The sequence below is a fragment of the Xyrauchen texanus genome, chromosome 2 (assembly GCF_025860055.1).
Source record: "Xyrauchen texanus isolate HMW12.3.18 chromosome 2, RBS_HiC_50CHRs, whole genome shotgun sequence".
Taxonomy (NCBI): Eukaryota; Metazoa; Chordata; class Actinopteri; order Cypriniformes; family Catostomidae; genus Xyrauchen; species Xyrauchen texanus.
Window position 1 is genome coordinate 57,093,330 of NC_068277.1, and position 20,929 is coordinate 57,114,258.

General features: G+C 46.1%; 1 protein-coding gene across 2 annotated transcripts in view; it reads left to right on the forward strand.

Annotated features, from left to right (window-relative positions):
- Nucleotides 1–19,437: 19,437 nt before the first annotated feature.
- LOC127657739 (solute carrier family 12 member 3-like) overlaps nucleotides 19,438–20,929 on the forward strand; it is a 114,918-nt gene continuing 113,426 nt past the window's right edge. For both annotated transcript variants that reach the window (XM_052146616.1, XM_052146625.1), the window contains exon 1: nucleotides 19,438–19,868. In XM_052146616.1, the coding sequence (XP_052002576.1) occupies nucleotides 19,629–19,868 (240 nt within the window). In that variant the 5' untranslated portion in view covers nucleotides 19,438–19,628. The remainder of the gene's footprint in view (nucleotides 19,869–20,929) is intronic.

Consider the following 20,929-nt stretch of genomic DNA (forward strand, 5'->3'; position numbering starts at 1 on the left):
CTTCCAACATAAGATACAGAGGTAAGTTAATAATATCACGTTATATGAAAACTTTTCGTTTTCTTTATCAACAAACAATAATAGCTGATTAATTAAATAATTAAATAACTTCACCTTAATTTTGGGTCTGCTGTATTGCTGCTCACTTGGCTACCGACATAAAACTTGTTATAAAGCCAGCCTGTTTTAAATTGTGGCATAGAAACTATTAATTGGGATGCTCCTCCACACTTTCTGTGTTCATCCCGACACTTTTTGTTTTGGAAATCATACATAATATTTATTATTTCATATATTTGGCCGATGCGTGGAGAAATTGTAAGACGCCTCGGCTTTAAGACTCATTATCCGGTGTTGCAGACACGGCAGTTTTTCATCAACTGAAAGAAAAGTATATTGTAATTTTTATAGTGTAACATTAAAATACTTCAAAGCGGAAATATGAAACATTTTATCTAGAATGTTATATCTGCAAGGCACTAAATTATAGAAAACACAAATTGGATATTACACCAGGGATCGGAAACCTTTTTGACATGAAGTGCCATTTTATAATTTATTGGTCAATGGCTATGCCGATGAAGGATTAATAGAGGTGTTTTCCTTATTACATGACATGTTGTTCTGAGAGCAAAAAGAAACAAATGAAACACGGAATGTAGGCTATCATCTGCGCAGTCTTACTGATGCAAAGCAGGCGCTTTTACCCGGGCAATTAATCGAAAGAGAAGTGCTGCTGGCTCGTGATGTGCGAATGGCTTGCACGTGCAGCACCAGTCTCATCACACTTTAATAGTGTTTAGCTTCTCATTAGGCTGATGAAAACACACTGCATAATCACGAAGAAGGATTTACATCAAGATGTAGATTGGAATGCAGGTGCAGAATTTATATAAAAATAGTCTACTCCTCTCTCGCCCTTGCTGGCATGCCATTGATTACCCCTCCACCTGCCAATGCTGGCATGTGTGCCATAGGTTGCCGATCCCTGTATTACACAATAGCCAGCATTTACATGACATTGGGTGATAGCCTAATCAGAAGCCACTTTTTAGATAGTTCTGCACCCCTGAATTCACGACGGTTATGACTTTTTCCACGTTGTGATATTTATCACTTTTATTGTGACTTTTTAATGCCAAAAAGCAGCAACATCGCAGGAAGGTGCCTGGCTACGCCATATTCAGCTCCATGCCATGTCACAGCCACACCAGAGTCAGCTTCAGGCCATGTCACAGACATGCCAGAGTCAGCTCCAGGCCATGTCACCGCCATGCCAGAGTCAGCTACATGCCATGTTTCAGTCGAACCCCAGACTGCTCCATGTCACAAGCAAACCTCTGCTCACTGGTCCAGGCCCGCCTCTGCTCCATGGTCCAGGCTCACCTCCATCCCTACGACTCCACCTTGGCTCCACCCCTCGAGCCTCTCATGATTGATAATTTATTAGCATTTACTTAATTAATTTACTTTTAATTTAACTTTTAATTTAATGGAAATAAAGCATTTTCAAGAAATTTGGAACATGTGCATTATAATTTATTTACACAGCAATAATAATAATAATAATAATGTCAACAATAATAATAGTACCAATAATACTAGGATGGTTAAAGCAAAATTTTGGCCCCCCAAAAAATAAAACCCAACAAATTAGTTATTTTATAACCCTATTTGTAAAACTTGCTACCCAATGCATTGGGTTAAAATAACTCAACAATCGGTCAGTGCTATATCATCTATGTGTTGGGTTATGTGTTGGGTAATTTTTAACCCAACTGATTTTAATGAGTAGGTTCCGAGGTCGTCCAAGTAAAAGAACACCTGGATGTGTTCGTAGGAGGGGGGATTCTGTAACATCTCTAACATCTGTAAATTCAGGTGATCGCTGCCTTATTATGATGTCCACCAAGGCACCAACCACCTCCACTCTTACTAATTAACACAGACTGTGCCTGCACAGCGAACCTCAGAAGGAGCGAATCAGAAAATATAAAAAATGTCAATAAAATATTTGTTCTAAAACATTTTTTTTTTGTGTCCCTCCTCTGACGGTCTTAAAAGCTGCTTTGCGTGCCTGGGCTGCGATTACACGCAGGCAGCATTTTATGAATGGTCTATGTTCTCAGTGCGAGAACATAGCCATGACAGCATTGCGGTCGCGGCTTTCTTTTGTCATGAGAGAAAGCCACTTCAGCCGCCCCCTGCACCTCGCCTCTTTCCTACGGGATTGGGGCAGGCGCCGCGGGCGATGAAGGCGATTTGGGGACAATGACGGGCTCTGTTCGCCGGGTAAATCCCCTCGAACCACCCACCTCCCCGGCACGCTTGCTTACTTCCGTCCGAGCTCGGGATGAGTGCGGCCTGCTTCGCGGCCGGCCTGCAGGTCCCTTGAGCTCCCAGAATTGGCGGGGGCTGCGGTACCCACATTCTCAATAACAGAGCTATTTCCTTTGTCTCTGGGTCACCTGGCCCACAAATGCCGTTCTCACGGCACTTTGCTTCCAGATATCAACAGTCCCAGTTCCCTGAACGTGGTACCTCCTCCCTCAGCTCCACGACTGTTCCCTGGCCGGCCAGTTCAGACGAGTCCAGAGGACGCCGACATCGGACCTCCTCCTCAGTCACGAACCCGCCCCCTGCCGGGTGTGCAAAGCAAGGTAAGTGCTTCGAGTCCTTTCTCAGCACCAAAGCCTTGGGACACACCCTTGCATCCCGACACTGCATTACCTGCTCCGCCCCACTGCTCCGCCCCGCAGGGTACATCAAAAATACTAATCCCCTTGGTGCCCCTAGCACGGAGTTTGGAGGCGTGGCTTTCACTGACCAACCCATCACGCTGGCTGGCCCGGATCATCCAACTCGGTTACGCAATTCAGTTTGCCAGGACCCCGCCCCCCTTCGCGGACGTCCTCTTTACTGCAGTACACGGCGAACATGCCAATTCCCTGCACGTGAAAATCGCTATTCTTTTATGCAAAGATGCTCATGCAAAAACACATCTTAACTTGCGTCCGGCATCTAGATTGGTTCGCAGCGGTAGACCTGAAGGACGCGTACTTCCACGTCTTGATTCTGCCTCGACACCGACCCTTTCTACCGTTCGCGTTCGATGGCCAGGTGTACCAGTACAAGGTCCTCCCCTTCAGCATGTCTCTGTCCCCTCGCGTCTTCACAAAAGTCACAGAGGCAGCTCTTACCCAACTCTGAGAAGCCGGCATCCGCATACTCAATTACCTAGATGATTGGCTCATCCTGGCCCGCTCACGAGAATTACTATGCGCACACAGAGACCAGGTGCTGAGGCACCTCAGCCGCTTGGGGCATCAGGTCAACTGGGAAAAGAGCAAGCTCACCCCGGTTCAGAGCATCTCTTTTGTCAGCATGGAGTTAGACTCAGTCTCAATGACAGCACGTCTCACCAACGAGCGTGCGCAATCAGTGCTGAAATGCCTCACCTCTTTCAAACCCGGCACAACGGTCCCTTTAAAACTGTTTCAAAAGCTCCTGAGGCATATGGCATCCTCCGTGTGATGGGGCATATGGCACGCACCGTGTGATGATCACCCCCGCCTGCCGCCAGACATTCACACCCTGGACAGACCTCTGCTTTTTACAGGCAGGAGTACCCTTGCAGCAGGGGTACGCATCCTGGTCACGACTGACGCCTCCAGATTGGGTTGGGGCACCGTGTGCAATGGGCACGCAGCTACGGGTTGTTAGAGAGGGGCCCCACTGCACTGGCATATCAATTGCCTAGAGTTGCTGACTGTTTTCTTTGCCCTGTGGAAGTTCCTCCCACTGGTTCGGGGCAAACATGACCTAGTCAGGTCAGACGCCAAGGTGGTGTATGCTCCCACCACATGTCACGACTCGCCCATTGTCTCCTCATTTGGAGCCAGCAGCGACTCACTGCGTGCCACTCACATCCCCGGCGCAAGTACACATTTCCCCCAGTGAGCCTTCTTGCACAGGTGCTGTGCAAGGTCAGGGAGGATGAGGAGAAAGTCACCCTACTGGCTCCATACTGGCCTACTCGGGCTTGGTTCTCGGACCTTACGCTTCTCGCGACAGCCCCTCCCTGGCAAATTCCCCTGAGGAAGGACCTTCTTTCTCAGGGATGGGGCACGCTCTGGCCAGTCTACCACTTGCTGTCGTAGACATGATCAACCAAGCCAGAGCCCCTTCCACCAGGCACCTTTACGCCCGAAAGTGGCGCCTGTTCGCGAATTGGTGTTCTTCCTGGGATGAAGACCCACAGAGGTGCGCAGTTAGGTCAGTGCTTTTATTTCTGCAGGAGAGGTTGGAGGGGAGGCTGTCCCCTTCCACCCTAAAGGTGTATGTCACCGCCATTGCGGCCCACCACAATGCAGTAGCTGGCAAGTCTCTGGGTAAGCACAACTTAATTATCAGGATCCTAAGAGGCGCCCGGAGGTTAAATCCCTCCTGACCAAGCCTGTTCCCCTCCTGGGATCTCTCAGTGGTCCTCACGGTCCTCTAGAGATCTCCCTTCGAGCCGCTAGAATCAGCTGGACTCAGGGCCCTCTTTCTTAAAATGGCCCTGCTGATCGCGCTCGCCTCCATCAAGAGGGTCTGGGACCTGCAAGCGTTCTCTGTTAGCGACACTTGCCTGGAGTTCAGTCCGGCAGACACATATTTTATCCTAAGATCATGGCCGGGCTACGTGCCCAAGGTTCCTACCACACCCTTTAGAGACCAGGTAGTGAACCTGCAAGTGCTGCCCCGGGAGGAGGCAGACCCAGCCCTTTCGTTGCTGTGTCCGGTACGTGCTTTGAATACCTATTTGGACTCTCGGATCCCTGGATGATTCCTCCCTAGCCCTTATGGGTCCGCAGTTCAGCGGACGAACTCACCGACCCAATCCACTGCGGGTACTTAATCTACCCTGTACTGGAATAGGTGCTCCACAGGTAAAGGACTCCTACGCGGACTCCCCCTGTGTGTGTCCCTTACAAAGTGGACCCGCATTTTCCCTAGGCAGTCCCTGCTGCCCTCCGGTCACCGTGTTGTAGCAACTCCCCCCTCCTTGAGGCTGGATCTACCACCGCACCACTTTCCACATGTCACCTAAAGACCCATGTGATGTATTCACCACTCTTACCTCCCCTTTCGGGCAGGTGTGGTCTCCACAGGGTCTTTCCCCCCTGAAAGAATAGGAAACTGGGTAAGACCCCCTTCCGTTGATGCATGTAAGGGCCCCGGCCATGAATTGCTCTATGCGAGACACATAGAGAGAAAAGAGGCCCAGCCAGGCTTGACCCGTTCCCAGGTTGGCAAGCGTCACCTTGTTCCCCTTGTCAGGGTAACCAGAAGGATTCTGATGACTTTATGGGGCATTGGGGAAGGGTACGTGCAGTCTGATACAGCTGGTCGCATTTAAAAAAAAATTAATCCTTGGATGGAAACATAGTTACTGATGTCCTGTAGCTTTTCCCCTTACAGAAGTATTGTAATGTAAATGGAAAGTTTTGATGATAATATTTAAGTGAAAGTGTTTACATTTTGTTTCTCAGTCCATTTGACAGACATCTTTTTAACACCTGCTCTAAAAATTATCTAGATGATCGCAGTGCAAAAAATGAAACATAGTACAGGTGCCTTAACATGCATTTTTAACTTGGCAGTGTCTAAAATTGTGCCGGTCCTGTGCGAGATGCTGAAAAAACAGCCAGACGCAATGCAACAAAGAGATTCGCCCAGCATGTGTCTACATAGGAAGTAGAATGATGAGATGATAAACACAGCAGATGCACGCAAAAACAAGTTAGATGTTAATGACCCCTAACTCATCTATTCGTGCATTTTGTAAATGAGAGCACAGAACAAGTTCAGTACGGTTGTTTATTTCTTCATTAATGAAAAACCTGAACCCAAAGCCATATTGAACTGCTGACCCATGCACATGGATGTGTCTTATGTGTAACCCCTGAAATTTAGTTTTAAATAGTTTTGGAGCTTGTTCATTCTCTTCAGACTGAGTTTCAAAATTGCTGAATTTGAGGGACATTTCAGACAGAGGGTCAAAGACAGGATGGAAAATGATCATACATTAATAAATTATGAATGTTTTAATGCAAACATTTTTATTAACATTATCAGTGGACCCCAGGGAATATAATAAAACTATAAAAAGAGAGCGTTTCATTACCCCTTTAAAGGTAGCATGTTCAGCACTTTCAAGAAATGTAAGCTTTACCCTTAATAACAATAAATACATGAAACTATAGCTGATCACCAATGCATCATTAAAATACATTGTTTTTACTCTTTACACATTCTTAATTTTTCAATATAATAATTTATTGGGAAATAGATAAAAGAATCATAAGTTGGCTTAATTAGTGGACACAAATTGTGTCATTTTTAAATGTAAATGTTTCTGTTACTTTCACTGCCCTTGAGTTGCATACATGTTTTTGTATCAGTGCATACCTGGTAATTAAATCGATTCGCACCAGTGTTTACCAGCCACAAATGGATTGTTTGATGGAACGGTTTAATAAAACCTTAAAAACATGATTTGTATGTTCGTACACAAGAACGCTAGAAATTGGGGTAAGCAAAGCTCCACACTGGGTCAGTTAACATAGGAGAATTTGCTCCAAGCTCAGGAACTTAAAAGCCATCTGTATGATGAGCACTCAACTACGGGAATAAAGATAAAGTGCTTGTATTACTCCCTACCTTACTACCCCTACCATAAAATCATGGAAGGAGGCGGTCCCTGTGGCCTTAGCAATGGTAGTCCCCGAGAGGGCAGAGACCGGGCTGGAGGTGACTCTCAAACCAAATTCATTCACCCCGTCCCTTGTGGGCTGGGCAATCAGAAGTACTGTAGCTGACTGTTACATGCCTCTACACTGTGCCGTTATCACAGCGTGTGCTGAACAATGCATGTTTTCTATCTGCTGTGCAGGAGAACAAACAAGCCACATTTTAACTTGTTTCCCACAATTGTAATTCCTGTCCTAATATATTTATACTACCTACGTGCATTAAATAGTCTGTGAAAAGCATTTGTTGGTCCAAGCTGGTCATTCATTGGTTCAAGCTAATCATTAGTTGGTCTAAGCATGCTATTACCTGAACCAAGCTGGTCACTGGCTGGTCCAAGCTGGAAATAAGCTGGTCCAAGCAGGTTATTAGTTAGTCCAAGCTGGTCATTAAATGGTCCAAGCAGGCCATTTGCTACTCATAAGTTAGTCCAAGCTGTTCGTTAATTAGTCCAAGCTGGTCATAGTTGGTCCAGGTTGTGCATTAGGTGGTCCAAGCTTGTTATTAGCTGATCATTGGCCAGTCCAAACTGATAATTAGCTGGTCCAAGATACTAATTATTTGGTCCAAGCTCCTCAGTAGTTGGTCCAAGTTAGTCATGAGCTGGTCCAGGCTGATCATTAGTTGGTCCAAACATTTTATTAGCTGGTTATTGGATGGTCCAAGCTGGTCATTAGTTTGTCCAAGCTTGTCATTAGCTGGTCTAAGCTGGTCATTAGCTAGTCATTAGTTATTGCAAACAGATCATTAGCTGGTCCAGGCTGGTCATTAACTGGTCCAAGCGGGTCAGTAGCTGGTCTAAGCTGGTCATCAATTGGTTCAAGCTGGACATTTGATAGTCCAAGCTGGTTATAAATTGGTCCAAGCCAGTCATTAGCTGGTACAAGCTGGTTATTATCTGGAACAAGCTGGTTATTAGTTGGTCCAAGGTGGTCATTAGATGATATAAGCTGGTCAAATTGAGGGTCCAAGCTGGAGATTAGCTGGTCCAGGCTGGTCATAAGTTGGTCCAAGCTGGTTTGTAGTTGGTCCATGATTGTCATTAGTTAGTCCAAGCTGGTCATTAACTGGTTCAAGCTAATCATTAGCTGGTCCAAGCTGGTCATTTGCTTGTGAAAGCGTCATGGTTACTGTTGTAACCTCTGTTCCCTGAGGGAGGGAATGAGACGTTGAGTCGAATGAAGAGACACAAGGGGTCTTCCTGGGACACCTCATGTACCTCTGAACTTGAGAAAAGGCCAATGTGAAATTGGCAGACAGAATTTGCATTTCCCCCTCAGGGAACAGAGGTAACCATGACGTTCCCCTTCTGTGACTCACTCAACATTGTGTCGAATGAAGTCAAGTGGTTTTTATTGTTGTTTCAACCATATACAGTTAGTATAGTACACAGCAAAACGAGACAACGTTCCTCCAGGACCATGGGTGCCACATAAAAACAACAAAGGACCAACTCAGGACCACATGAGACAACACAACGAAATAAAATACCTATATAAAATACCTATATAAAGTGCACGTGCAAACATGTGCAAAGTACAGGACAGTACAACAAATTACTGACAATGAACAGGACAATAGACACAGTGCAGTGCCGACCAGTACTCAGTAGTGCAAAAAGATGACAGTTTCTAAAAACGTACACATAACATACTATGAGATAGAGTTCTATGCACATAGCAGTTATTGAGGTAGCAGACAGTTATAAAGTGACAGTAATTAAAGTGCAACTCAGGACACGTGTGTGTGTGTGTGTGTCAAACCAGTCTCTGAGTATTGAGGAGTCTGATGGCTTGGGGGAAGAAGCTGTTACACAGTCTGGCCGTGAGGGCCCGAATGCTTCGGTACCTCTTGCCAGACGGCAGGAGGGTAAAGAGTATGTGTGAGGGGTGTGTGGGGTCATCCACAATGCTGGTTGCTTTATGGATACAGTGTTTTTGTAAATGTCTTTGATGGAGGGAAGAGAGACCCCAATGATCTTCTCAGCTGTCCTCACTATCCTCTGCAGGGCTTTGCGGTCCAAAACGGTGCAAGTCCCAAACCAGGCAGTGATGCAGCTGCTCAGGATGCTCTCAGTAGTCCCTCTATAGAATGTAGTGAGGATGGGGGGTGGGAGATGTGCTTTCCTCAGCCTTCGAAGAAAGTAGAGACGCTGCTGGGCATCCTTGGTGATAGAGCTGGTGTTGAGGGACCAGGTGAGGTTCTCCGCCAGGTGAACACCAAGGAATTTGGTGGTCTTGACGTTCTCCACAGAGGAGCCATCAATGTTCAGCAGAGTGTGTTCACCTTGTGCTCTCCTAAAGTCAACAACCATCTCTTTTGTTTTGTCAACATTCAGGGACAGGTTGTTGGGTCTACACCAGTTTGTCAGCCGCTGCACCTCCTCTCTGTATGCTGACTTGTCATTCTTGCTGATGAGACCCACCACGGTCGTGTCATCGGCGAACTTGATGATGTGGTTCGAGCTGTGCATTGCTGCACAGTCGTGAGTCAGCAGAGTGAACAGCAGTGGGCTGAGTACACAGCCCTGGGGGGCCCCAGTGCTCAGTGTGGTGGTGGTGATGGAGATGCTGTTCCCGATCCGGACTGACTGAGGTCTCCCAGTCAGGAAGTCCAGGATCCAGTTGCAGATGGAGGTGTCCAGGCCCAGCAGGTTCAGCTTTCCAATCAGGTGCTGGGGAATGATTGTGTTGAATGCTGAGCTGAAATCTATGAACAGCATTCGAAAGTATGAGTCCTTATTGTCTAGGTGGGTGACGGCCAGATGGAGGGTTGTGGCGATGGCATTGTCCGTTGAACGGTTTGGACGATACGCAAACTGTAGTGGGTCTAGTGAGGGGGGCAGCTGGGTCTTAATGTGCCTCATGACGAGCCTCTCGAAGCACTTCATGATGATGGGTGTAAGTGCGATGGGACGGTAGTCGTTGAGGCAAGACACTGAAGACTTCTTTGGCATGGGGATGATGGTGGTGGCCTTGAAGCACGTTGGAACGACGGCGCTGCTCAGAGAGATGTTGAAGATGTCGGTAAGAACATCTGCTAGCTGGTCTGCACATCCTCTGAGCACTCTGCCAGGAATGTTGTCTGGTCCAGCAGCCTTCAGTGAAGTGACACAAGGGGTCCTATACAAAAACAACACACACTAGCCGTGTTACGTGAACTGTTGAAACAGGTGCAAGCAGGCTGCTGCGTGCAAGAGGCAACTGTGTCGTCTGCACGTAGCCCTCCACAATGCCCCCAAAAGAGATTTAGGTCCCCAGCACCCCTGAGGTGCTACATGACTAGCATGGGAGCAAGCCCGCAAGCTGCGGCCTTTTGTCTCTCTATGTCTCTTGCATAGGATGTGAAGTGGCTGGGGCTATCTTAGCGCTATGAATGTGTCGGGGAAGGTGGTCTTTCCTGGTCCTATTCTTTCAGGGGGAAAAGACCCTGCGGAGGCCACATCCTGCCCAAGCTAGGGAGAGGTAGCACATGCCAAATACACAATGAGGGTTGTGAAGCCATACATGGGAGCGGCATGGTGGTAGGTCCTGCCTAATGAGGGGGGAGCTCTACAAGAACGGCGACCGGGGCAGTGGGACTGCCCAAGGGAGATGCGGGTCTGCTGACATGGGGACTGTGGAAAATACATCACGGAGAGTTGCCTGAGCTGGGAACTAAGCCAGTGGAGCTTACCCCAGTACAGAGCACCTGTGGCTCGTAGGGGTCTGGTCGTGAATTGCTCTGCTGAATCCAGAAGGCTAGGGAGGAGAACGTCTAGGTTATGTATGTAACATCCGTTCCCCAATGGAGGGAACGAGACGTTTTGTCAGAGAAGCGACACTAGGGGTCTCTCTTGAGCGCCGATATACACCTCTGATCTATGAAAAAAGGCCAAAGAGAAGTTGGCATCCGGTATTTGCATATCCCGCCCCCGGACATACGGGTATTTAAGTGGGGCAAATACGGGAGTTCATTCAGGATTTTTCTGAGCCGGAAATGGTCCGGCCACAACAGTGGCTTGGCTCAGCGACATGGCGGGGAAGACACAACGTCTCGTTCCCTCCATCAGGGAATGGAGGTTACATACGTAACCTAGATGTTCCCCTTCTGTCGCTCTCTCCACGTTGTGTCAGAGAAGTGACACTAGGGGTCCATTTTTAAACGTGCCATGCGCTGAGCCATGTACGTGAACTGCTGATACAGGAGCGGGCAGGTATTCTTACGTGCAAAGGCGACCAGCTGTATCAGACTGCACGTACCCTTCCCCAGTGCCCCATTCAAGCCATCAGAGTCCTTCTGGTTATCCTGGAGGGGGGAACAAGGTGATGGCTGCCAACCTGGGAATGGGCCAGCCTGGCTGGGCCTCTTTTCTCTCTATGTTTCTCGCATAGAGCAACTACGGCGGGGCCCTTACATGCATTAAGGGAAAGGGGTCTTAGCCCTTCTTTCAGGGGAGAAGACCCTGCGGAGGCCACACCAACCAAGCCAGGGGGCTCTGGCTTGGTTGATAGTATCTATGACGGTCGGTGGTAGGCTGGCTCTTCCGCATCCCATCCAGGGGACAGACGTGGAGGTTCCAGAGGTCTGGGTGCGGGTGCCAGAGCGTGCCCCGTCCCTGAGAAAGAAGGTCCTTCCTCAGGGGAATTCGCCAGGGAGGGGCTGTCGTGAGGAGCGTGAGGTCCGAGAACCAAGTCCGGGTGGGCCAGTAGGGGGCCACCAGAATGACTTGCTCTTCGTCCTCCCTGACTTTGCATAGCACCTGTGCAAGAAGGCTCACTGGGGGAAATGCGTACTTGCGCAGCCCCGCGGGCCAGCTGTGTGCCATAGCATCTGTCCCGAGGGAAGCCTCTGTCCGGGCATACCAGAGCGGGCAGTGGGAGGTTTCTTGGGAGGCAAACAGGTCTACCTGGGCCTTGCCGAACCGGTCCCAGATCAGCTGGACCGACTGGGGGTGGAGCCTCCACTCTCCGCCGGGCAAGCTTTGTCTTGACAGCGCGTCTGCTATCACATTGAGGTTTCCAGGGATGTGAGTGGCACGCAGTGACTTGAGTCGCTGCTGACTCCAAAGGAGGAGACGACGGGCGAGCTGTGACATGTGGAGGGAGCGTACTCCGCCTTGGCGATTTATGTAGGCTACCACTGTGGTGCTGTCTGTCCTGACTAGGACATGTTTGTCTCGAATTAACAGGAGAAACTTCCTTAGGGCAAAGAAAACAGCCAGCAGCTCTAGGCAGTTGATGTGCCAACGCAGCGGGGCCCGGTTCCAACAGCCTGCGGGTGCGTGCCCGTTGCACATGGCGCCCCAACCCAATTTGGAGGCGTCGGTTGTGACCAGACTGCATCGGGACACCTGCTGCAAGTGTACCCCTGCCCGTAAAAAGCAGAGGTCTGTCCAGGGTTTGAAGGTTTGGCGGCAGACTTTCACATTGTGCATGCCGCGGCGCCATGCTCGTATCGGGACTCGAGTCTGGAGCCAGTGCTGAAGTGGTGCGGCCGCCACGGAGGATGCCATATGCCCCAGGAGCTGTTGGAATTGTTTTCGAGGGACCACGGTACCTGGCTTGAAGGAAGCGAGGCATTTCAGCACCGACTGAGCACGCTCGTTGGAGAGACATGCTGTCATTGAGACTGAGTCTAACTCCAAACCGAGAAAAGAGATGCTCTGAACCGGGGTGAGCTTGCTCTTTTCCCAGTTGACCTGAAGCCCCAAACGGCTGAGGTGCCTGAGCACCTGGTCTTTGTGCGCGCATAGTAACTCTCGCGAGGGGGCCAGGATGAGCCAGTCGTCAAGGTAATTGAGTATGCGTATGCCGGCATCTCGGAGCGGGGCATGAGCTGCCTCTGCGACTTTCGTGAAGATGTGAGGGGACAGAGACAGGCCGAAGGGGAGGACTTTGTGCTGATATGCCTGGCCGTCGAACGCGATCCGTAGAAAGGGTCGATGTCGAGGGAGAATCGAGACGTGGAAGTACGCATCCGTCAGGTCTACCGCTGCGAACCAATCTAGATGCCGGACACCAGATAGAATTTGTTTCTGGGTGAACATTTTGAACGGGAGTTTGGACAGGGTCCGATTGAAAACTCGCAGGTCCAAGATCGGTCGTAAGCCGCCGTCTTTCTTGGGTACAACGAAGTAAAGGGCCAGGGAACAGTTGTGGGGCTGAAGGTGGGGACCTTTCTTTTAATTTTTGGGTGAACTGTTCCTTTAAGAATCTGTTCATTTTTAGAGAGAATTATCCTGTTATGAAACATTAACGAAACAATTTCAAATAAGATGGAGAATTTCATTAATATTGAAAGTCCAGTCCAGAAAGGTCCAGTTTTTAATTTTATATCCCAGTAATGTCTAAACAAGTTTACATGTTACAGCAGTCAATATGTTTGATTCAACAATTAATTCAATATATTTGTTCTACTTTTCAAAAAATAGATTGTTCCAGAGGAGCTTTACAGAGAATAAAGTAGTTCCTAAAACCCCAATGAGGAAGCTAAGTGTGAATAGTCTGTGACAAGGAAACACTCCCTAAGATTTGTAATAATAATAATAATGGTGGTGATGATGATGTAAACTCACTCTTTTCTTAAAAGAAATGCAATAACATAACATTAGATTACCATAGTGTCTCCTTTCACATGAGTGCTAACAATTTCTTTGACTGGCTGCTGCATTCTAAGTGAACCTGTGTCTATGAAAACATAAGTACTGTAGCTGACAGTTATGTGTCTCTATGCTGTGTTGTAATCACAGCGTGATAACACACTTTTTCCATCTGCTGGGCAGGAGAATCATCAAGCTGCAGATAAATTGTTTTCCAGCAATAGTAATTCCTGTCTTAATATACTGTATTTATACCACCTCTGTGCATTAAATAGTCTGTGAAAAGCACCATTTCATTGTAAAACATATGATATTTCATGTAATGCAATTTTAATGTTAGTGATTTAACCCTCTGAGGTCTGAGAGCCATTTGTGCTTTTTTCAGTTGCTTAAAAACACATTAATGGCTAAAGTCTGATACCACTGTATTCAGCACAAACTGAGCTACAATAATATGTGAGCAACATGTATGTACAGGTTTGTATTTTTGAGAACATAACATTTGTGCAGGTTTTTGAAAAATCTAAATTTTTATGTCATTGAAATAAGGCCATATAACACATACTAAACATTTGTCCACAAGCCTTTTGAGAACTGGATCTTTTAGCCTAGAGTTTTTGCTACAAAATGATGTGAAAACCATCCTGATCACTCATTCATACAAAACAATATAGTAATTTAACTTTTGTAAGACACTTTTAGTGTTAGAAAAGTCATATGCGAGGAATATTGATGTGATTCACACCTAAGGAGACAAAGACCTCTCCCCTGGGCCTATCAATGAGGAATGTGATAGAAAGACAATGACTTAATGATCAAAATCAAGTTTTAAGTTAAAAGATGTAATCTGACTATACAGTTTTTTACATAAAGACTTACATAAAGGTTTTAGAAGAAGTTTCATCTGCTCACCAAGGCTGCAATTATTTGATCCAAAATACAGTAAAAACAGTGATATTGTGAACACTTTTTACAATTTAAAAGAACAATTTTTCCATTTGAATATATTGTAAAATGCAATTTGTGATCAAAGCTGAATGTTCAGCATCATTACTGCAGTCATACATGTGTCACATGATCCTTCAGAAACCATTATAATATGCTGATTTTCTAATATGGGCATATTTAAAGTGCATTTACTCATTTACACCTGAACAGATATTTGCAAGCGCACACTTTGTTGATGATAATGAGGCAGCATAAACACTAGTTAAAATAAAATCTAAACATTCATATTTTTTTATACCATATTACATATTTATATCATAAAGCATACCATTTAAATTCCTGCTTTAGCCAAAACAACATTTAAATGTAACTAAAAATTGCTTATTAGGAGTCATATTTAAAATTGTAATACTCTGAATCCTGAATGGGAAGTCTGGAAACAGTCCCACTAGTTTATATAAAATAGCATGTCAACTAATTTAAGTAAAACTAAATGACTTACTCATCTGAAATTGTATCCTTGGCTGGATCAATCACTCTTCAAAATGCAAACGTTCATCGGAGTCCCACTCTTCTACTGAGGAAAATGTTAACTCTTCATCACTATCCAGGAGCTTCCTCACCTGTGTATCATGCCACCTTCCAAACGCGCAGAAAAGTTAATGAACTTGATGTTTTTTTAAGGCACAGTCGGGGACATTTACCATTTGCATTGATCGTCTCAGCACATTTCCGTATGAATAGCACCCTCTGCCCGTGGGTGTGATCACATTACTTGGACAGGCAACGCCTACACTCGTGGTCCAGGAGCGATATCTGTGGCTGAACCTGGTTGAGTTGCGGGACCCCGACAAAGCTTGCTTTTTCAAACGCCCTGTCTCCCAGTTCGGCAACATCATTCCTCACGCCGTTCCAGCATGAGCCATGCTCCGTCTGCTTGCTGAGGGTATCCCCCTGCAGCTTCTAAACAACAGGCAGCTGCAGCTTCAACCTGGGCCCAGCTCTCAGCCCCAGTGTAGAGTTCCCTGCATGAAGCTGACGCCCCCATCTCACGAACTACTGCCAGGACCCAGAAGGCTCCCAAGCATTTCTGAGACGATTAAACCAAGGAGCAAGATGGCTGCTATGGAGTTGGTATCTGGACCACTCCATCCTCTGTTGCCGCGTACTGCCCGGTTGCGGTACCCACATTGCCAGGAAAAAGCGTGGTTTCTTCACCGCTTACGCTTCCAACCCGACGCGCTAGCTCGCAGGGACCATCCGACTCGGCTATGGGATTTAGTTCGCCAGGCACTCACCCTGCAGGGTTGCGAAAGAGCCTGTCCCTCCAGCTGAGATGAAGGCAGGGTTCCACGACCCTCACTTCATCATACCCATGATAGGTGGTGAGTGGCGGCCAATCTTGGACCAGCGAGTTCTAAAATGGACCTCACACAGACTCCTGTTCAAAGATGCTCAAGCGGAAATCTATTCTAACATGTGTCTAGCATCTGGATTGGTTTGCAGTGGTAGACCTGAAGATCTTGGCATGGAGTTAGACTCAGTCTCAATGACAGTGCACCTCACGATCGAACGTGTGCAGTTGGGGCTGAAATACCTCACCCAATTCAAACTAGGCACAGCGGTCCTTCTTAAACAATTCCAGAGGCTCCTGGGGCATATGGCATATGAGACTGCTTCAGCACTGACTTCAGACTCGAGTCCCGAGATGTGCATGGCGCTGCAGCACATACCGTGTGTTCATCACCCCCTCCTGCCGCTAGACTTTCAACCCCTGGACAGACATCTGTTTTCTGCAGACAGGAGTCCCCCTACATCTGGTGTCCAGACGCATTGGGGTTGGATGGGATGGGGCCCTGGCTGGGTTGGTACCTCAACTGCCTAGAGTTGCTGGCTGTATTCCTTGCCCTGCGGATGTTTCTCCCGCTGCTTTGGGAAAAAATGTCTTGATCCGTTCAGACAGCACCACCACGATAGCGTACATAAATCGCCAAGGCGGCGTGCGCTCTTGTCATATGTCACAATTTACCCGCCATCTCCTCCTTTGTTATAGGATCTCTCCGTGATCCTTTCAGGCCTTCAGAGACCCCCCTTTGAGCCGCTAGAATCAGTCGAGCTCAGAGCCCTCTCCTTGAAGACGGCCCTCCTGATTGCGCTCACTTCCATCAAGAGGGTTGGGGACCTGCAAGCGTTCTCTGTCAGTGACACTTGCCTGGAGTCAAGTCCGGCAGATCCTAAAACCTCGACCAGGCTACATGCCCAAGGTTTCTATGACTCCCTCAGAAGTAGTGAACCTGCAAGAGAAGCAGGAGGAGGCAGACCCAGCCTTAATGTTGCTGTGTCCGGTGCGTTCTTTGCGTACCTATGTGGACCACACGCAGAGCTTTAGATTCTGAGCAGCTCTTTGTCTGCTGGGTGGACAGCGGAAAGGGACGCTGTCTCCAACAGAGGTCTGTCCACTGGGTTGTCAATGCCATGGCTGGCTTATTAGACCCAGGCCGTGTCCGCCCCCTTGCGGGTTCGAGCACACTCTACGAGCAGTGTGGCATTCTCATGGGCACTGGCCAACGGTGCCTCTCTAGCAGACATCGCAGAGCAGTGGGCTGGGCAACAACCAATACCTTTGCGAGATTTTATAATCTCAGGGTTGAGTCAGTCTCATCCTGTGTTTTCTCAGGTCCGATCATGTAGAACTCGGTAATACGGAAAACCTGACCTGGTGTTCTGCTTGCACATAGCACTCTTCCCCTCCACTGAGGCGATCACGTGCACTTTTTCTCCCAGGAGAGTCCACTAAATTTCGTGCTCCCTGGATGTCCTTCCTCCCTATCCCTCTGGTTTGCGAATTCAGCAGCGGAATTCCTGACCAGACCCACTGTTGGTACTAATTACTCTGTACTGGAATAGGTGCTCCACAGGTACCAGTTATCATGGTAACTCCCTGTGATGTATTTTCTGCGGTACTGCCCCCCTGTCGATGGGCCCGCTTCTCCCTTGGGTAGTCCCCTCTGCTCCCTGGTCGCTATGTTTGTAGTAACTCCCTCCTTCGCTTCGGTAGGACCTACCATTGCGCCAATTCCATGTGTGGCTTGAAAACCCATGTGACGTATTTGCCACATTTAACCTCCCCCAACCAGGGCAGGATGTGGTCTCCACGGGGTCTTTTCCCCCTAAAATAATAGGAGCTGGAAAAGAACACCTTCCCCTATGCGTATTATAGTGTTAGATTGCCCCAGCCATCTAGGTTACTATTGTAACTCCCGTTCCCCAATGGAGGGAACGAAACGTTGTGTCCCTTTTGCCACGACACTGTACCGAGCCATTGTAATGGCCAAACCTTATTCTCGGCTCCTCAGTGCAAAACCTGAATGAACAGATGCACTGCCTCCTCCCTTTATACTCATATGTCCAGGGGAGGGGCATGCAAATTCTGTCCACCAATTTCTCATTGGTCTTTTCTCAAGTTCAGAGGTAACCGAGGCCTTCAAGAAATAGTGTCGCTTCAATTGACACAGCGTCTCATTCCCTCCATTGGGGAACGGGTTTACAATAGTAACCTAGATGTTTCTACAAATATAAAGGAAATATATATCACAAGAAAACATTGTCAATTCTTATCATAACTTAGACTGTTCAGTAAGATACATTTCTCATAACAAAAAGCTCAATTCTTTCACAAAAGCTTAAATCAAAACAATTATAACATACTCAATAAGGGAAAATATTAAACATAGCCAATAGAATTCAAATCATTTACATCTCAGTGGTACATTACAAAACCACCAACTAAAGCACTAAAACCTGCGCTTAATACACCACCCTGGTATCAAAGTCACACATCCCACCCATTTTACAAGCAAGAGGGAAGCTCAAGCTGTGGTATTATTATAGTTATCTAGTGTTCTATCTATATGCTATCTAGTTATCTAGAATATTGAGTTTATATCATATGTAAACATTAGCTAGCTAGCAAGATAATTTAGTGTTTACAACTCACCGACTGTAACTGCCTTGGTGTCCCGAGTGGTCTCTCCACTAATGGCATTACGATGTCCCAGCACAACATGCATGATCTTGAACCATGGAAAGTTCTTCCTTTGGGAACCGCTTTGTCCATTGTGCAAATCCATAATGGATTTGTATTGCGCCTGCATTTTTAAACATTTTCCCGAACATGTGCTGTTGTGTGGTGGATACACAACCTGTCAAGTTCTGTGAAACTCTGCCTTTGATGTTGACCCCACCTTAATCCCCAGTTGGCCTTGTTTAGCCCAAGGGTAATCTGAGGGCCAATGGCCTTGAGTAATGATGAAGCCCTGGAAGTGAGCATGGGAATGCAACTGGCATGCATTAACACGCCATCATTTGGCCTGATAATGGAAACGTGGCTAATGCGATCTGAGTAAACAGCCCTAAATACCAAATGAGCAGAGCTCAAAACCATTTACAGTGGTTCATTTAATAATTCGCCTTGTGAGCTGAGAAATTTCAGTCTGGAATTCTTACACTTCAGATACTCCATATGTCTGTGTCGAGAAAAAAAAAGGTGAAAACAATTGTGAAGGAAAAGGATGCAAAAACTAAGAAAAGATAATAATTCTTAATTCTTTTTTTTAAATCAGGCCTATTTGTTTATGGAAGATATACTGTATTTATCTCTCTTCAGATATTTAGCATTGATGGTATTACAGCAAATAAATTACTTTCGGTTTACCTGGGGAGATCAAAATGTATCTCTTTTATAAGGGTGAAATATGTTGGATAAATTGCAGACTTGTATATTCAAGTTTTTTCCTACACGACTGAGTAAGAGTTTTGCTTTTATTGAATCTACTGTATATCTCTATGCGATTGATTCTATGTAACCTGTGTGATGTCTTAAAACAGCCATCAGACAGTCAGAAAAACCAGTCTGTTGACATTTCCAAATAAGAATTCTAAGATAGCAAAGGAACACAATACAAAGAATTGCCAGTCATGGTTCTGCAACAATGTTTGTGTATGTCTAATGTGTGTTTGTGTGCATGGATGTATGTGTGTGGGTGGGTTTGAGTAGGCTCAATTTAAGTATAAAAGACAGGGCAACTAATTTCTTGAAAACAAAGGAAAGTACATATATTTCTAACCAATGTGCAGAACACTTTGTGTTCAGCGTTTGAGATTTTCCACCATAATATCTGGGATTTCTTTGGATGCTGTGGATCTGATGCAGCTCACATCTGAGAGTTCATTTCTGTGATCTTTATAAGGATTAAAGCAGGAGAAGACAGAATTCCCATTCAAAAGTCCTACCACAGAATCCACAATGGCCAGTTATTTTGCACGCTTCAAAAACTTATTCACCCACCGTGGTGTGGCCAACAACAACATCGCTGGTCCACAAGGTGTGGAGATGGGTGAGGCTGATTTAGAGAAGAAGGACAAGAATAAAATGTCTTTCTACAATGCACTAGACCCTGTACCAAAGCTGGACTTCTATGCCAAAGACACATTGACGGGACGCATGAAGAGTATCAGACCATCATTGGAGGTTCTTCGCAAACCAGTAAGCAAAATCTCTCTTAGTGATTGCTTTGATGAAAAATGCATAAGAAATTTGTATTGACTTTTTACAATGAGTTCTCATTCTTATTTTCATTTTACTTTGTACCCAATAACGATTTGAAAAATGGGGCATTATTATTTAATTGTAAAACTAAGCCTGTAACGAAATCCATTTTGCAGAAGATTTTAATGAACATCCAAATCAGAAATCACAAACGTAAGTAATACAGGCAAAGGTTGACAACAGGTAATCAATCCAAACAGGCAAATAATACAAATTGGGTAATCAAAGAACGTAATTCCAATAAACAGGCAGTAGATCATAACATGAAGCAGAACGAGATAGCAACAGATAAAGGCTTGGTAAGGCAGGTGAACTGGCAATACTTTGCCAGGTGTGAGTGAGTGAGTGAGTGTCCATGGCTTAAATACAGCGCAAACAGGAAGTGACATGGCAGAAACTGATGTGGCACGAAACAGGAAGTGATCAGTAATCAGGTGAGGGCTCCCTCTGGTGGACAGGAGGCCGCTCAGATGTTACAAAGTCCTGCTAAAAAGATCAATTTAAACAAGCATGCTGGTCCAGGCATGGTGAATGTTACATTCATTCCTAGGCTGTATAATTTAAACAGTGAAATTAGATAAATATTACAGTAAATGAAAAAAACAAAAACATAATAATGGGAATATACTTCCTGAACATACATGTTTTTTATTTTATGTGTGAATAGTAATGTTATTTAATTATTACACCCTGTTTAGGGGTAAGGTGGATTTCTGCCCTAGATGTCATACCAAAGGAAGTTAACACTGGGTTATAAAAATGTTTTGAATTTATTGTTTTAAATAGGAAAGTGGAGCAATGGCTTGAGTGTGGTCAAATGCCGAAATAATAAACGAAAACAACTCAACCAAAACTCAGAATATAAATAACCTAATGCAAATTAAAATAAAAACACAAAATCCTTCCATCTGTACCTAACATAAACAAATAGGCCCAGCAAAATAAATGGCAGGTCATCCATATGCTCTGACTCCTCTAATGAATTTTCAATAGTTGTT